Source organism: Rhipicephalus sanguineus, chromosome 3, assembly GCF_013339695.2.
Source record: "Rhipicephalus sanguineus isolate Rsan-2018 chromosome 3, BIME_Rsan_1.4, whole genome shotgun sequence".
Classification (NCBI taxonomy): domain Eukaryota; kingdom Metazoa; phylum Arthropoda; class Arachnida; order Ixodida; family Ixodidae; genus Rhipicephalus; species Rhipicephalus sanguineus.
This window is the reverse complement of record NC_051178.1, coordinates 10,614,678-10,629,853: the sequence shown is the minus strand read 5'-3', so window position 1 is coordinate 10,629,853 and position 15,176 is coordinate 10,614,678. Positions and strand designations below refer to the sequence as shown.

Here is a 15,176-nt window from a genome sequence, read left to right as displayed (position 1 = left end):
GATTGACGCGGCAAAACTGGGAAGCGACGTGTAACATAATGCAGAGAGAAGTAAACTCGGCAAAGACATGGAATATCCTCCGACACTTGATTGAACCAGAAAAAAGCAAAATTGAGCAGACACACAACATAAATAAGCTAACCCACACATACGCAGGCACTGAGGCGGAATTACTGCAAGAAGTCCAAACACTCTACATAGGCGACGTAACCCAGATTCCGTTACCGCCTTATAATGGAATTGAAAACCCAGATTTGGACACCCCTATTACGTTAGCCGAAGTTAGAGGAGCACTGCATGACCTGCGCCCGAAATCAGCACCGGGACCCGATGGCATCAGCAACAAAATGCTACGAAATCTCGATGATCCCTCAATAAAGGCGATTACAAAATACATGAATGACTGTTGGGAGAAGGGCGCTATTCCTCAACAGTGGAAAACAGCACACATAGTCGTGATCCCAAAGCAAGGAAAAGTGCTGAGGCTCGAAAACCTAAGGCCAATATCGCTAACGTCGTGTGTGGGTAAATTAATGGAACACGTGATACTCACGCGTCTCGTAAAATACATGGATGACCATAACCTTTTCCCGCACACGATGATAGGCTTTCGATGTAAACTTTCCACCCAGGATATCATGCTTCAAATTCAACACCAAATTATAGGGACGAGCACGAATACAAGAGATAACAGAGCTATATTAGGCCTAGATTTAGCTAAGGCTTTTGACAACATTACGCATGAAGCTATTTTAGAAAACCTCCAGACATTAGGAGTAGGGAAACGCACGTACGAATACGTTAGAGATTTCTTATCAAACAGAAAAGCCCGGATTGCGATTGGACAGATAAAATCAGATGAATTCAATTTAGGGAGCCGAGGTACACCACAAGGCTCGGTTCTTTCGCCGTTACTTTTCAATGTGGCCATGATAGGGCTTCCGGAGACGTTGAGCACTGTGGAAGGGCTACATCACAGCTTGTACGCTGACGATATTACGCTGTGGGTGTCAGGGGGCAGTGACGGCTACATCGAAGCTACCCTCCAAGAAGCAATACGCCGAGTAGAGGACTATGTGGGTAGTAGGGGACTTCGATGCTCCCCGCAAAAGTCACAACTCTTGATTTACCGCCCAAGTAGACGTGGCTGTAAAACCGACAACGGTACGCCAAAGATACGACTGACCGCGGGGGGCCAACAGATACCGGCAGTTGAGAGTATTCGGGTGTTAGGCATGCAAATACAAGCAAACAGGTGAAATAATGAAACGATAAAGGCATTAGAAAGAGGGACGCAACAAACAATGCGTCTGATCGCTAGAATCTCAAACCGACACAGCGGCATGAAGGAGTCCAACCTAATTAGGTTAGTGCAAGCTTTCGCCATAAGTCGAATAGTATACGTGGCTCCTTATCTGAACCTCCTTATGGCAGAAAAAGCAAGAATTGAAGCATTGATAAGGAAAGTTTATAAACAAGCACTTGGTATACCAGTCAGTACACCGACGGACAGACTACTTGGATTAGGCGTACACAACACCCTAGATGAATTAATAGAAGCTCACAAAACGGCCCAATATGAGAGACTAGCTCAGACGCCTACGGGCAGGAGGATACTTGACTGCCTCTACATAGGTTATGCAACGCAGCAGGGAATCAAGGTCGACATACCGCGAGAAATACGCGAAAAGATAAACGTTCTTCCGATACCCAGGAACATGCACCCGGAGCATGACGCAGAAAGGCGTGCGGAGAGGGTGAAGACCCTCAGAACTAGATATGCAAACATCAAGGACGTGGTCTACGTTGATGCCGCGACATATCCTCATGAACGAAGCATGGCTGTAGCTGTCGTAAATGGAGGGGGTAAGATAGAAGCCAGCGGCTCACTCCGAACGCATAGCGCAGAAACTGCAGAGGAATCAGCGATCGCATTGGCAATAGCTTCAACGTCGGCCAGACACATAATTAGTGACTCAAAGACAGCGGTTCGAAATTTTCTAAGAGGGCGAATCTCGTCGGAGGCGTCTAGAATTTTAACCACTCAAAAAATAAATAGGCACATAGACATAGTATGGACACCAGCGCATGCCTCTCTCCCTGGAAACGAGGCGGCTCACACAGTGGCTCGAGAACTCACACACCGAGCAAGTGAGCAGCCTCAGCCAGAGATGAGAGAGGAGCGCATGGTCAGTTACAATGAGATCACTAAGTACTATAGATTGGCGAGGGCTCGGTATCCCCCTGGCCACCCGAGACTCAATAAGACACAGACGGTGGTCTGGTGCCTTCTCCAAACCAACACTTACCCGAATCCGGTGGCCTACAGCCGTTATTACCCCGACCAATACGACGGCAAATGCCAGCTATGCAGGGAACGGGCGAATCTGCGACACATTCTGTGGGCTTGCCCTCAGGCGTCCCTACAGGGTCGCAATATAAATAATGATGAGCAGTGGGAGGCCTTACTGCTAAGCTCGGATCCGGAAGAGCAACTCTGGGCCGTCCAGCTGGCCGAAAACGCCGCCAGGACCCAAGGGCCACTGGCCGTCGTTTAGGCGGGGACCTGTTCCCCAAACCGCTGGACCCAATAAAGTTATTTCTCTCTCTCTCTCTCCATGTGGTGTAGTACGCCCTCTCGAGATCAAAGAAGACTGTAAGGCAGTGTTGTTTATGCAAAAGGGCGTTCCTTATTTCATGTTCTAATTGGACAAGATGGTCTGTTGTTGAACAATTCTTTTTGTAACCGCACTGGTGGATGTCAAGTAGATTTTTTGTTTCGAGAGTGAAAGTCAGCCTTGTATTTACAACACTTTCATAGGATTTTGCTAAGCAGCTTGTGAGGGCGATTGGCCTGTAGCTGTCTGCGGATGTAGGTGGCTTCCCGGCTTTCAGGAAAGGTATAATGATTGCATTTTTCCATGATGTTGGTTAAGTGCCACTGTCCCATATTTTGTTGAAAAATTCCAGTAGAGCATTCATAGAGGCATGTGAGAGATGGGCAAGCATTGAATAATGAATTCGGTCTTCGCCAACTGCCGTTTTTTTGTCTGAAGAAAGTACTCTGTTTAACTCGTGTAGTGTTATTGGAGCATTGAAGGGTTCATGTGAGGATCCTGTGATAGGCAACCTCTGTTTTTCTGCGGACTGTTTGTATTTAAGGAATGCATCTGAGTAGTTGGCTGAACTTGAGGTATTATAAAAGTGTTGGCCTAGTATATCTGCTTGTTCTTGTAGTGTAGTTTGTATGCCTGGGGCTGTGAGTAAAGGAATGGTATATGGTGAGTAGTCTCCCTTAAACTTCTTCAGACGATCCCATAACTTTTTCGATGTGACCGAGCTGTTGATGGAGGACACATATTTTTGCCATGATGCCTTTTCTGCCTGTCTGCGGACATATCGCGCTTTAGCCTTAGCCTGTTTGAAACTTATGAGATTTCCGTAAGTAGGGTACCTCCTCAGGATACTCCATGCTTTATTTTGTTGTTTCTTTGCCTGCGTGCACTCAGGCGTCCACCAAGGATTCACCTTCTTTCGCACAATGGTCGACGATTGTGGTATTGCTGTTTCTGCCGCTGTTACCAGGGCTGCTGTGATTTTTTCGTTCATTTCGTCAATGCTCATTTCAGACGTCAGTACGTCCTCGAGTTTAGCGGTTTTCTTAAATAGAGGCCAGTCCGCGCGTTCTAGCCTCCAGCGGCGTGGTTTAGATCTGATGGTAGGAAAGGTGGATGTCAGTTTGATGATGGCAGGCATGTGATCACTTCCGTATGAGGTGTATAGGACCTCCCTTTAAACTCACTAAAAACACAAGGCGAGCAAAAGGCTAAATCGAGACAGCTAAACTTTCGTGATGTAGGCGAAAAATATGTAGGTGAACCTGAGTTTAAAAGACATATACTGGTTGATAGGACAAAATCTTCAATAACTTGACCTCTGCTGTCTGTTTTCTCACTGCCCCAGAGTGTACAGTGAGCATTAAAATCACAGACTAAAAGGTATGGTTCAGGCAGCTGCGCTGCTAGGTCATCAAGTTGTCGAAGAGTTATATGTTCATGAGGTGGGATGTAAACTGAACAGATGGAGATGGTTTTATGGGATAAAACTGTAACCGCTACAGCTTCGAGAGAGGTATTTAACTTGATTTCACGGGTGGGAGTGCCACCTTGCACGATTATGGCCACTCCCCCTGATAGTCGACTTGCGTTCTCACGGTCCTTTCGACAACCGTAAAATCTTTTAAAAAATTGCTGTTTTTCGGGCCTAGATTCGTTTCTTGTAGGCACAGTGCTATAGGCGAAAAGTTCTGCATAATATCTTTAATGTCCCCCAAGTTGTGTATGAGGCCTCTACAATTCCAGTGTATTAAAAACGTCATGATAAAAACAAAAGAATCGCTGGATTATTGAGGTGATGTGGGTAAAATTGTAAATGAGGGTGACAAGAAAGACGTCACAGATTATGCAAGAAAGACTAAAACTGATCATGTGCCCTTTCTCGGGGCACTGACCGGATGTCGGGCCCCTTTTCCCCTACCAGGGGGAATTGGAGGCACGACCGGTGGTCTTGGAGGTTTGCTGCCCGCAGCAACCTCCTCTGTGTCTACAGGGCAGACTTCCATCGAGTCAGCTCCACAAAGGCGTTCATCGTTGGAGCTGCTCTGCGAGAGTGTTGGCTTTTTTGGAGGGAGCCTTCCCTTCGACAGAGTTAACGAGGTCTGCGTGGCCTCTACGCTACGCTGGATGGTACCAGCAGCAGCGGGAGCTTGGAAGGTGCTTGTTGAGTACCTTCAGACTCTCTACATGAGGGCTGCAGGGCCGACACTAGGTCCTGCAGTTGGACCTGAGTGCTGACCGACACCATTTGCGGTACCCACCCTCGCTGTACCGCTTGGCTGTAGGAGCCCTTCTGGGCGAACTCTACTCGTTTCCTCGCTTCGGCGTATGAAATGTTGTCTTGTACTTTCAATGCGTTTACTTGTTTTTCCTTTTTCCATACAGGACAAGTCCGGGAATATGCAGCATGTGGGCCCTCGCAGTTAATGCACCGAAGCTCGTTTGTGCACTCATCATCGATGTGGTCGGTGAGACCGCACTTCACGCATGTCGCTTTTCCTCGGCACGCCTGTGACCCATGGCCATACTGCTGGCACCGGAAGCACCGTCGTGGGTTTGGCACATAGGGTCTTACTTTGAGATGTAGGTATGCGGCATGTACCGCAGATGGGAGGGTTGTGCTCGCGAAAGTCAATACTACGTGCCTTGTTCTGATTTCCTTTCCTTCTCTTCTGATCATTATGTTATGAGCGGAAAGCACTCCTTGATAAGCTAAGGATTCGGTAATTTCTGCATCGGTGCATTTTACAAGATCATTGTCGGAGATCACGCCCTTGGCATGGTTTAGTGATCGGTGTGGTGTGACAGATACCTCATGGTCACCAATTTTGTTTAGTTTCCTAATATTGTTGCTTTGTTGCTCGTTACGGACTTCTATCAAAAGGTCACCGGAATTCATTTTCCTAGCATCGTAGTCTCCGCTGATGCATTCTTTGATGGCTTTGGCGATCGGAAAAGGTGATATGTCCTGCATCGGTGTTGTACTTTTTGAAGTGATGACAAAGAACTTGGTGAAGTTGTTGCATTTAGACATGAACTCTTTCGTTACTTCGGTGCGGTTCCGCTTTCGGAGCCGATCAGTTTTTTGGGAAGTGGGATGTTTTTCCATAAAATAATTGTAATGTTCGGTACACATGCTGGCCGCCCACCTTGGAGCCCAACCAGGGAGTGTATTTATAGCACTAGCCATACATAACTACTATAACCGTACGCGACCAGCCAAGGAAGACTAGTCACGCACGGTTAACCCTAGCCACCATGAAAAAAGGAAGTAACAGAAGAAAAAGGGGACAGGACAGATCAAAAGCGCGAGAGAAAGGCGAAGATGGTAGAGCAGGATAGGAAGAGGTGACTGCCGATTTCCCCCAGGGTGGGTCAGCCCGGGGGTGCCGTCTGCGTGAAGCCGGGGCCAAAGGGGTGTACTGCCTCTGTCGGGGGGCCTTAAGGTCCAATCACCCGGCGTCGGCTCAACCCCCAGGATCCCCTTTTCCCCGGACACGGCAGAGCCACGCACGGCTAGGAGTGGGAGGGGGTCGAAACCCCCCGTTAGCTCGGGTCCGTGGTGTCGCTACACACCAAACGCCTGCTTGCGCAGACGCCCCTGCGGGGTGACGAATCAGGGGATTGCTTCAGGAAGTCAAAGATACAGTTCCCACCACTTCGACAGATATGACCAGCACTTCTGTTGAAACCGCTCCAATCAGCACGGAAAGTGTGATGCCGAACCGGTACATATTTGAGAGCCCATGGGTCCCAATGATATTTTATGGTATGGCGCTTAAAGATGTTGAAGATTGGATGGTTGAGTTCGAGCACGTAGCCGCCTTGAACCAATGGAATTCATTCTAAAAAGACAGGGCGTGCAAACACGGACACAAGAAAGAGGTCAGGACACCACAAACGCCGACTAACAACTGTTAGTCGGCTAACTAACAAGCCGACTAACAAGTTGTTAGTCGGCGTTTGTGGTGTCCTGACTTCTTTCTTGTGTCCGTGTTTGCACGCCCTGTCTTTTTAGAATGAATACTTACCAACTAGCTCAGCTCTCTGTTATTCTAAACCAATGGAATGATGTGGCAAAAGTGAGATGTGTCCATTTCTACCTAGCGGGCGGGGTGTGTATGTGGTATTAGGACTGTGAGGAGCAACTGACGTTGTGGTACGAATTCCGTGATATTTTAGGAGACCTACACCAGTGCCGTTCGCCAAGAATGAGTGGAATGAGCGATACAGGCCTGCGTCCAGTTGCCAAACAAAACTGTGACCACATACGTTGAAGAGATGGTGTGCCTCTTCAGACGAGCTGACCCACGAATGGCAGAGGACAAGAAGTTGAGTCATCTGATGTGTGGGTTCAAGGAGCAGCTCTTTGCTGGCCTCGTGTGGAGTCCTCCAATGACGGTTGCAGAGTTCTTGCCCGAGGCTGAAAAGAAGCTGCAGCATCGATCCAACTTCTATGAGTGGCAAGCCAATGTCATGTCTGCTGCTGACATTTTTTACCGCCATTGGAACCAACAGTGACTGTCTAGGAGACCTCATCCGTTCTGTAGTGTGCGAAGAGTTGCTACAGGCTGGCGAAACACCTCCTCTTACAGTCAGCTCTATCGCAACTGTTATCAAGAACGAGCTGCACCAGGCACTTCGGGACACCTTGCCTCTTGGTAGCGCTGCACCAGCACCTAGTGAATACTACCATGAGATGGCCTACGCGGAAGCATTAAAGCGCCCTGCTGCCTCTCCGCCGCTGTTCGTTTGTGCTCCTCCTATCGTGTCACTTCAGTTGGCTCAACCCCTAATGTACCATGAAGATAGGTACACGCTGCCGCCCTTTGTTCGTGCCGCTCCAGTCGCTCATTGTTCGGAGCAACCAGTCCACTACATCAATGATATAGGAACACGTCTCCTCGAAAGTCCGATGTTTGGCGCACACCCGACCGCCAGCCGCTGTGCTTCCAATGAGGTGAAGCTGATCACTTGTACCACCAGTGCCCCTACTGCCACCTAGGGTTTCGCGGCTTCTCTGCATACTTGCTGCTACCCCGGTACGGCCAGCAACCCTGGGACCTATAGGACGACCTCTCACAGCAGCGCATCCCACCGCCTGCAGAGTGACTGTCATGCTCGCCGTAGCAGAGACAATTTTTGTTGCAGCCCCAGCGGTATTCCACTGCACAGTCCACCAGTCCCTGCTGAGAAAACTAACTGAAGCGACCTCTGAGGGCGAGGTCACTGACAGTCAAAGTGCGGAGGACCTCCAATAAACACAGAGATGCAAAGATACCGATTCTACACCACTTGCTGCTGAACGGGACGACCGGCTTTCACTCTACATACCAGTGACAATTGACGGTTATGTGGTTAATGCGTTAGGTGACACAGGCACAGACTTCTATAATGAGCACAAAAAATGGGAACGCAGGTGAAGAAAGTAATCACGCCCTGACAAAACTCGCAGATTTGGATGGCTGGTGACCCCATCGTTACTCCACTGGGCGCATGCGCTACTAGAGTTCAGGTTAAAGGATATAAATTCGTAGCGACCTTGTCCTAAGCGACTGCTCCCGCGATGTTATTCTTGGAGTTGACTTTCTGCAGGAGTATGACGCTATTATTGATCTTCAAGAGCATCATATCACGTTCTCAGCCGAGCGAGCAATAGACGAGCAGGATGATGAACGGCGTGCCAACATACTTCGTGTTTCTGCAGGCAGCGTAACGCTTCCTCCACGAGCAAGAGTAATGGTTGACGTCACATGCTGTGGCTTGGGCGATGGTGAAGCAATGGCCAAGAAAACTTATTAGAGCACCTAGTGATGCAAGGTATATGTGTAGCTAGAGGTATTGTACAGTTTCGTGGTGGCCAGTTGCAATTGCTTGTTACCAACTTTAGCAACGAGCATCACCACCTTTTCCATGGCACTTCGATAGCATTTGAAGACAAAGTAACAAATGTTAACAACTGTTTGACGTTTTAAAGTCAAGCTCCTTATTGTGTAACGTGATGGCAGGTTGACTAACACAGTCACGGCCCCTTTTTCTAATATGATATGCCTCCGCTATTTCACGTGTTGCCTGATCATGCCTAAACAGTATCTCGGTTTCATGCAACACAGGATAACATCCGCATTTATGGCAATGCATTGTGAGATGCGAATGGGCTGAAGCTTTCAAGGAAGCATGGTGTTCCATAAGACGTTCATTTACGCATCTACCAGATTGGCCAACGTATACCTTACCGCAAGAAATCGGAATTATATAAACAACTTTCAAGACACGCTCCACATATTGGTTCGGTTTTCGATGTTTCACAATACAGCCACATAACACTTTCGGTTTGTTAACCCTAAGGCACAAGCGTGCCAACTTGTTTCTCCGAAGGCGGGGAACGAGCCTCTGCAGAGAACGTGTTTTGCCTCGCGCCGACTTGCACAACAAAAGCTGCATCGGCACCGTGCATGGCATCATGGCCTGCTCAAAACACACGTGTGAGTGCTGTTTATTCAGCGAAATAATTCTTGGTTCGTGGTTGTGACTTGGCGGCCCCAAGATCAGGCTGCACTTGTTCTGACGCGCCGGCGGTGTGATTGCCCGTGACAGATGCCCCCAAACCTGAGACTCTGGCACAGTTTGGTGCAATTTCCGTCGATATTATCAGGATGGTGCAGTGAATCCAATTTGGCACACTTTGGCCCAGTTGGCGCAGGAGTAGAATCAGAAGTAGTGGAGACTTAAGACACATCTCTGGGCCACATCGACATAAATACTGGACTGTTGACCGACAACCAGACTGCAATGCAAAAGCTGTTGTTCAAATTTAGGTCCTGCTTCGCAAGCTCCTCAAAGGTGCGCCAGACATCCATCACTAGGCACAGGATCACCACGTACAAGGACGCATACCCCATACACAAGCATCTTCACTGAGTGTCGGCAAAAGAACAAATGATACGTACGCAAGTCCGAGAGATGCTTGACGATGGCGTCATCGAACCATCCAACAGCCCGTGGTTGTTTCCGGTCGTCCTTGTCAAAAAGACACGACGCTATGCTTCTGCATCACCTACCGGGAGCTTAATAATGTAACTAAAAAGGACGTGTACCCGCTGACCTGTATCGACGACTTGTTAGATAGACTACGCCATGTCCACTCTTTCTCTTCTCTCAATCTGAAAAGCAGGTACTGGCAAATCGAGGTGGATGAGCAAGACTGTGAGAAAACAGCCTTTGTGACTCCAGACTATTTCTACCAATTCTGAGTGCTTCCTTTTGGCTTGTGTTTAGTGCTGCCAAATTTCCAGCAAATGATGGACACTGTTCTCACTGGACTGAAGTGGCAGACTAGTCATGTCTACCTTAAAGGGCCACTCATCAGGTTTGACAATTTTGAGCTAACGAGTGCAATGCATACACTGGGCCTTCACGATCACGACTGCCAAAATTTGCAACGCTACGCGCCACGGAAATGGGTCAAATTTCAAAGTGAATGCTGCTTGCCCTTCCTCTCGCGGCTGCACGCCCAGAGAATGAGGGGATGACGTACATGAGAAAATGGCCCTACGTAGATGGTAGTGCTGTGACGTCGCTCCTCTACGTAGACGACTGTGCTCTGACGTCGCCAACAGTAGCACGTGACACTGCGATAATTATTTGACGCGACATGTGTAGTTTGTGTAATTTGTTGCTTGAATAGATTAATAAAACTTGAGAGAAATAATTAGACACACAAAGGGAATGTGTGCGTCTTTTTCATTTTTTTTTGTGAATTGCAGCGAGATGCGGGGCTAATGTGCCTCCCTTTCCCATGCGTTCGTCTCCCCGCGGTTAGCGCATTGAGCAGACGCCAGCCCTGGAAACGTAAGTAATGTTCTGGCGCATTCGAGCACTCATTATGCTAATTTATTCTACCGCGTCCAAGTAAATGTTAATGCGCCACTGGCTCATGATACGGCCACTCTCGTGCGCGGAGAAATGTCTCAACTTTCATGCCTGTCCCGCAGAAACAGGCAGTACACCACAGAGAACGCCAACAAAACACCCATGGCCGCTACATAAAAAAAAAGAAAGGTAGCGGCTGTGCAGCACAGCTCGCGTGCTCGGGCTGGCTCGGGCACGTCATGCGCACGTGACCACGCATGCGCATGACGTGTTCATGCGTATGTGTCAAGTGAAGAGGGCAGGGAAGGGATTTGGCTTGCTAAGGCTACACGGGGCGAGTGGTTTCGCGCCGCTACAAATTATTGTTTTTCTCAGCTTGTAATGAACCGATTTGAAAAATTCTTGTGACATACTGCTCTTCATTCGGCACACAACAACTTCCAGCGTCTAACTAAAATTTGCTATGTGGCCTGGTGAGGGGCCCTTTAATGATGTTGTGGCCTTTCTGCAATGTTCGAGCAGCATCTTCACCACCACTTCGCTTATAAGGAGCTCAAGCTTCTTCGGTACGCAGTAAGCGAAAAAGGGGTCTGGCCTGACCCAGACAAGCTTGCCACTGTAGCTGCATTTCCAGCTCCTGTCGATAAGATAGCCATCCGGCCCTTCCTTGGTTTGTGCGCCTACTATCGAAGGTTTATTCACGGCTGTTTGAAGATAGTGGAAAGCCTGACTCACCTCACAAGGAATGATAAGCCATTTGTCTAGGACAACGAGAAACAGGCGGCTTTCGCTGAACTGCAGCAGCACATGCAATCAGCACTCATTCTTGCTCATTTCGGCGGTACTGCTGATACAGAGGTGCATGATGACGCCAGTAACATGGCCTCGGCGCGATGCTTGGCGTCAAAATGGCGTAGAAAGAGTCGTAGCTTATGCCAGCTGCTTACTATCCCTTGTCGAGGCGAATTATTCGACTAGGGAGAGAGTGCTTCACAGTCGTCTCAGTGATCATCAAGTTTCACCCCTACCTTTATGGTCACCCCTTCAAAGCAGTTACGGACCACCAGGTCCCCTGTTAGTTGGCTAGCATGCGCGACCCTTCAGGACGACTAGCACGGTGGAGCTTGCGGCTACAGGAATTTGAGGTCACTATAGTTTATAAGTCTGGTCAAAAGCATGAAGATACTGACACACTGTCGCACGCATCCATTCATCTCGTCAGTCAAGAAGCAGACGACGGTTTCTTGGGTGCTCATTGCACCCAGCTTAGATCACTGGACTGGAGCAGACGGCAGCGAGACGATGCAGAGATTCTACCAGTCATCGATCATTTAGAGGGCTGTGGCACAGCCATACCATGCCATCTGTCCCACTCGTTGATGTCATTTTGTCTGCGAGACGGTGGGCTGCATAACAACGCCTATTCGAACAGCTGTGCTTACCTCCTGGTGATTCCCAGAGACATGCGAGACGACGTCCTCTTCACTTGCCCTGACGAACCCACATCTGGCCACCTAGGCTTCTCATGAACAATCGCCAGAGTAAGTGCGATGCGCTATTGGCCTGGACTCTCAGCAAGTGTCACATTACGTTAAAGGCTGTCGTCAATGCCAGTGCCAAAAGACACCATCTGTTAAGCCGGCTGGCTTACTTCAGCCAAATGAAGCACCTCGCATGCCCTTCGACCAAATCGGCATGGACATTCTCGGAGCATTTCCCCTGCCTGCTGACAGCAACAAATGGGTGATCGGTGCGAATGACAACTTAACGCACTATGCTGAGATGCAGGCGATACCACGAGCCACGGCTTCCGAGGTAGCGCAATTCTTTATGCATCACATCGTATTGCATCATGGTGCTTCTTCCAATGTAATATCAGACAGAGGGACAGTATTCACAGTGCAGCTTATGGACGAGGTTTTTGAACTAAGCAACACCAGGCACCGAAAGATGACTGCGTACTATCCACAGACCAACGGACTTGGCAAACGGCTGAAATAGATGCATTGAGGCAAACGGCTGAATAACCTGCATGTAATGGGTTGAGGGCAAGAGGGACTCCAGCCGAAAAGAAGAAAGAAGACTGCGTGCCTCTTCTCCTCTCAGAGCCAGCCTCGACGGACGCGTTTTTCAGGAGCCAGCTATTCTGTGGTTCATTAAAGGCCCCAGTAGTTCTGAAGCCTCGTGACAATATTTTGTCAACAAATCGAGTACTGCTATGGCCAATGGTGACATTGGCTCTGGCAACAGGGGCGATACTGTCAAGCGATCACTTTATGTGAAACTCTAGTTTTCTCGAGGTTATTAATAGATGCCCAGCTGCTTACATGGCTGGTACAGTGCCAGCGTGGACGACTGAAATGCTTCGTCCCTATTCAAAGATGAAAGACCACAACATGTCGTACCCTATGCAGTAATATTCTTGAGGTGCAATGAGGCTAAGTGATATCTGATATTATTGCCTATATGTCCCTGAGCATGAAGTGTTTATTTAGATAAATGTAGGTATGGCTATGCTGTTGTTGCACAAGTTACTCAAAGCCTGCTAAGCTTCCGCAGGGGTAGATAAGGATTGTACCTGCTTGCGGAAGGTCCAGTAGTGGGTGGGTGCCTGAAAGGTGGTGAGAGCCCAGTCACGAAGCAGGGTTCGGGGCACCATGGAGCCCTGGACATCTCGCAGGATGTCCCGCAGCACCTGGTGGCTGGCCTGGGAGCCTCGTGCTTGCACTGCTGCCAGCCGCTCGTAGTAGCGACTCACAGGGGCATCGTGCTCCACACCTCGCTGCCCACACCTCTGCACAAGTGGGAGTACAACAAGAAGGCCTCCTTGTCCAACGTACTCTGGTAATCGGAGACCCCATTCTGCCACCACAGCTTGCCATCAAAGCCACGGGTGTTCCCTAGGGTAGCCCCACAACAATGGCAAATCTTAAAGCTTAGCACACTTTACAATTTATTACTTGCACCTTCCTGCTATTCAAAGCCTGCTACTCAAAATTGTTCGATACAAATTACCTTTGACATCACTGTGAATGAAGAAAGTGATATTTGCACAAGCCTAGATTTCATTATATTGAAGTTTGTTGGAGTATAGTTTCACTGCATTTTACTGATGTGTGAAAATTTTGTATACAGTAGTACCACGTTAACTCGAACTCACACATCTAAAAAAAATCGGCCAAGTCAAAGTTTTCCACTGCACTGAGCCATTTCCCATAAGTGCCACATATTTATCCCCCTTTATCGTTAAGTATTTAAGGCCCAAATTTCGAATGTCTCAAAAACTTGCCCGTTAGTGGAACAAAAACTTCGCACAAGGCTGCCCCCAAATGTGATGTCAAAACCTAGCGCCATAACTTGGTCAAGAAACCTTGTGGCATGTCATGTGACGTGCACAAAGGAATGCCCCTAAAAATAGCACGTTTGGCCAATTTCCCTTTGTTTACCGTCAGAAATCCGTGAGAGGTGGTGTGCTTTCAGTTTTTATTTTATTTACGCAACACATACGACAAAGGTTTTTTTCATTGGCTGTGTGGTGCAGCGAGGACAGCACTGCCAAAGCAATGCAACTCAGTGATGCTGGAAAGAAAGTTAGCACTAATCAAACAAGTGGGGAGCTGGACGGAATCAAGCATTGCCCAGTAATTTGAATTTACTCTTTCAATGGCCGTAAAATAAAAGCGGGATGTGCTGGATAGATTTCAGCAGAGGGTCTTGAGCAAGTGCAAGCGGTTTTGATGTCTGAGTAGTGGTGATAGTGTGGCTGCATAATGCGAGAGCAGCCAACCTTGTAGTCACAACAGATAAGGTGAATGCTATGGACTTGCGAATAGGCTACATCAATATTGCTTGCAACAGTGGCTGGTTTGACTGTTTTATGAAGTCAAACAACATGGTGTCAAAGCAGCAGTGTCAGTGCAACTACTCAAGAGGTGCCAAGATCAGCTGAAACAAGAAACACTTGCTGCGAAATAAAGTTCAGTGTAGTGGCGGGGTCAACTGGTAGATTCACTAAATGAAACTGCAGTGCCGGAAAACACAGCTGGCTGATAACCCTGGTATGTCTTTATTCTTTCTTTTGAACCTTTACGAGGAGCCAACTAAGAAGCTCCTGGTAAACAGCTGGTCAGCAGTGGTGAAGTCTCTAGATAGTACTCGACTTTTCACTGCAATTTCTGCAACTTCATTTATCTTGAAATCCTCCTATCTCGAAATTTCCTCCAGTTTTATTACTTCAGGTTAACGAGGTACAGTGGAACACCACTACAACGAACGCCGTTTCTACAAAATTTCCGGTACAACGAAAAATTCTCGGTTCCCCATCAGCAGTCCATAGGAGTAATGCATAAATATGCCCGCCACAACGAACACATTTTCTTCTACCGTTCTGCTTCAATGAAATTTGACGATGCTAAGGTCAGCTATACTTTTTTTTAGAGTTCCTACGACAAAATGTTCGCTTCAATGAAATTTTTTCTGTGCACCGTCAATTTCGTTGTAGCGGAGTTCGACTGTGTCAGTGTATTCATACACCGCTAGAGAATTTTCATTGACTGAGGTTTTGAACAACGTGCACAAGAATTTTTGCATTCCGAAACCTTCTGCACGCAGCAGAATGCAATAACCGAAAAGCCACTGTGACGAGCAATTCACAAGGACTTGTACTAGAACATGTTCCTAAAGGGATGC

The 15,176-nt window shown here is 48.1% G+C and overlaps 1 protein-coding gene across 1 annotated transcript in view; it reads right to left on the bottom strand.

Annotated features, from left to right (window-relative positions):
- Positions 1–15,176, bottom strand: part of LOC119384790 (transformation/transcription domain-associated protein-like) — a 946,434-nt gene that overhangs the window by 33,462 nt on the left and 897,796 nt on the right. The window contains 1 exon segment of the mRNA XM_049413130.1: positions 13,066–13,281. Coding sequence (XP_049269087.1) covers positions 13,066–13,281 — 216 coding nt within the window.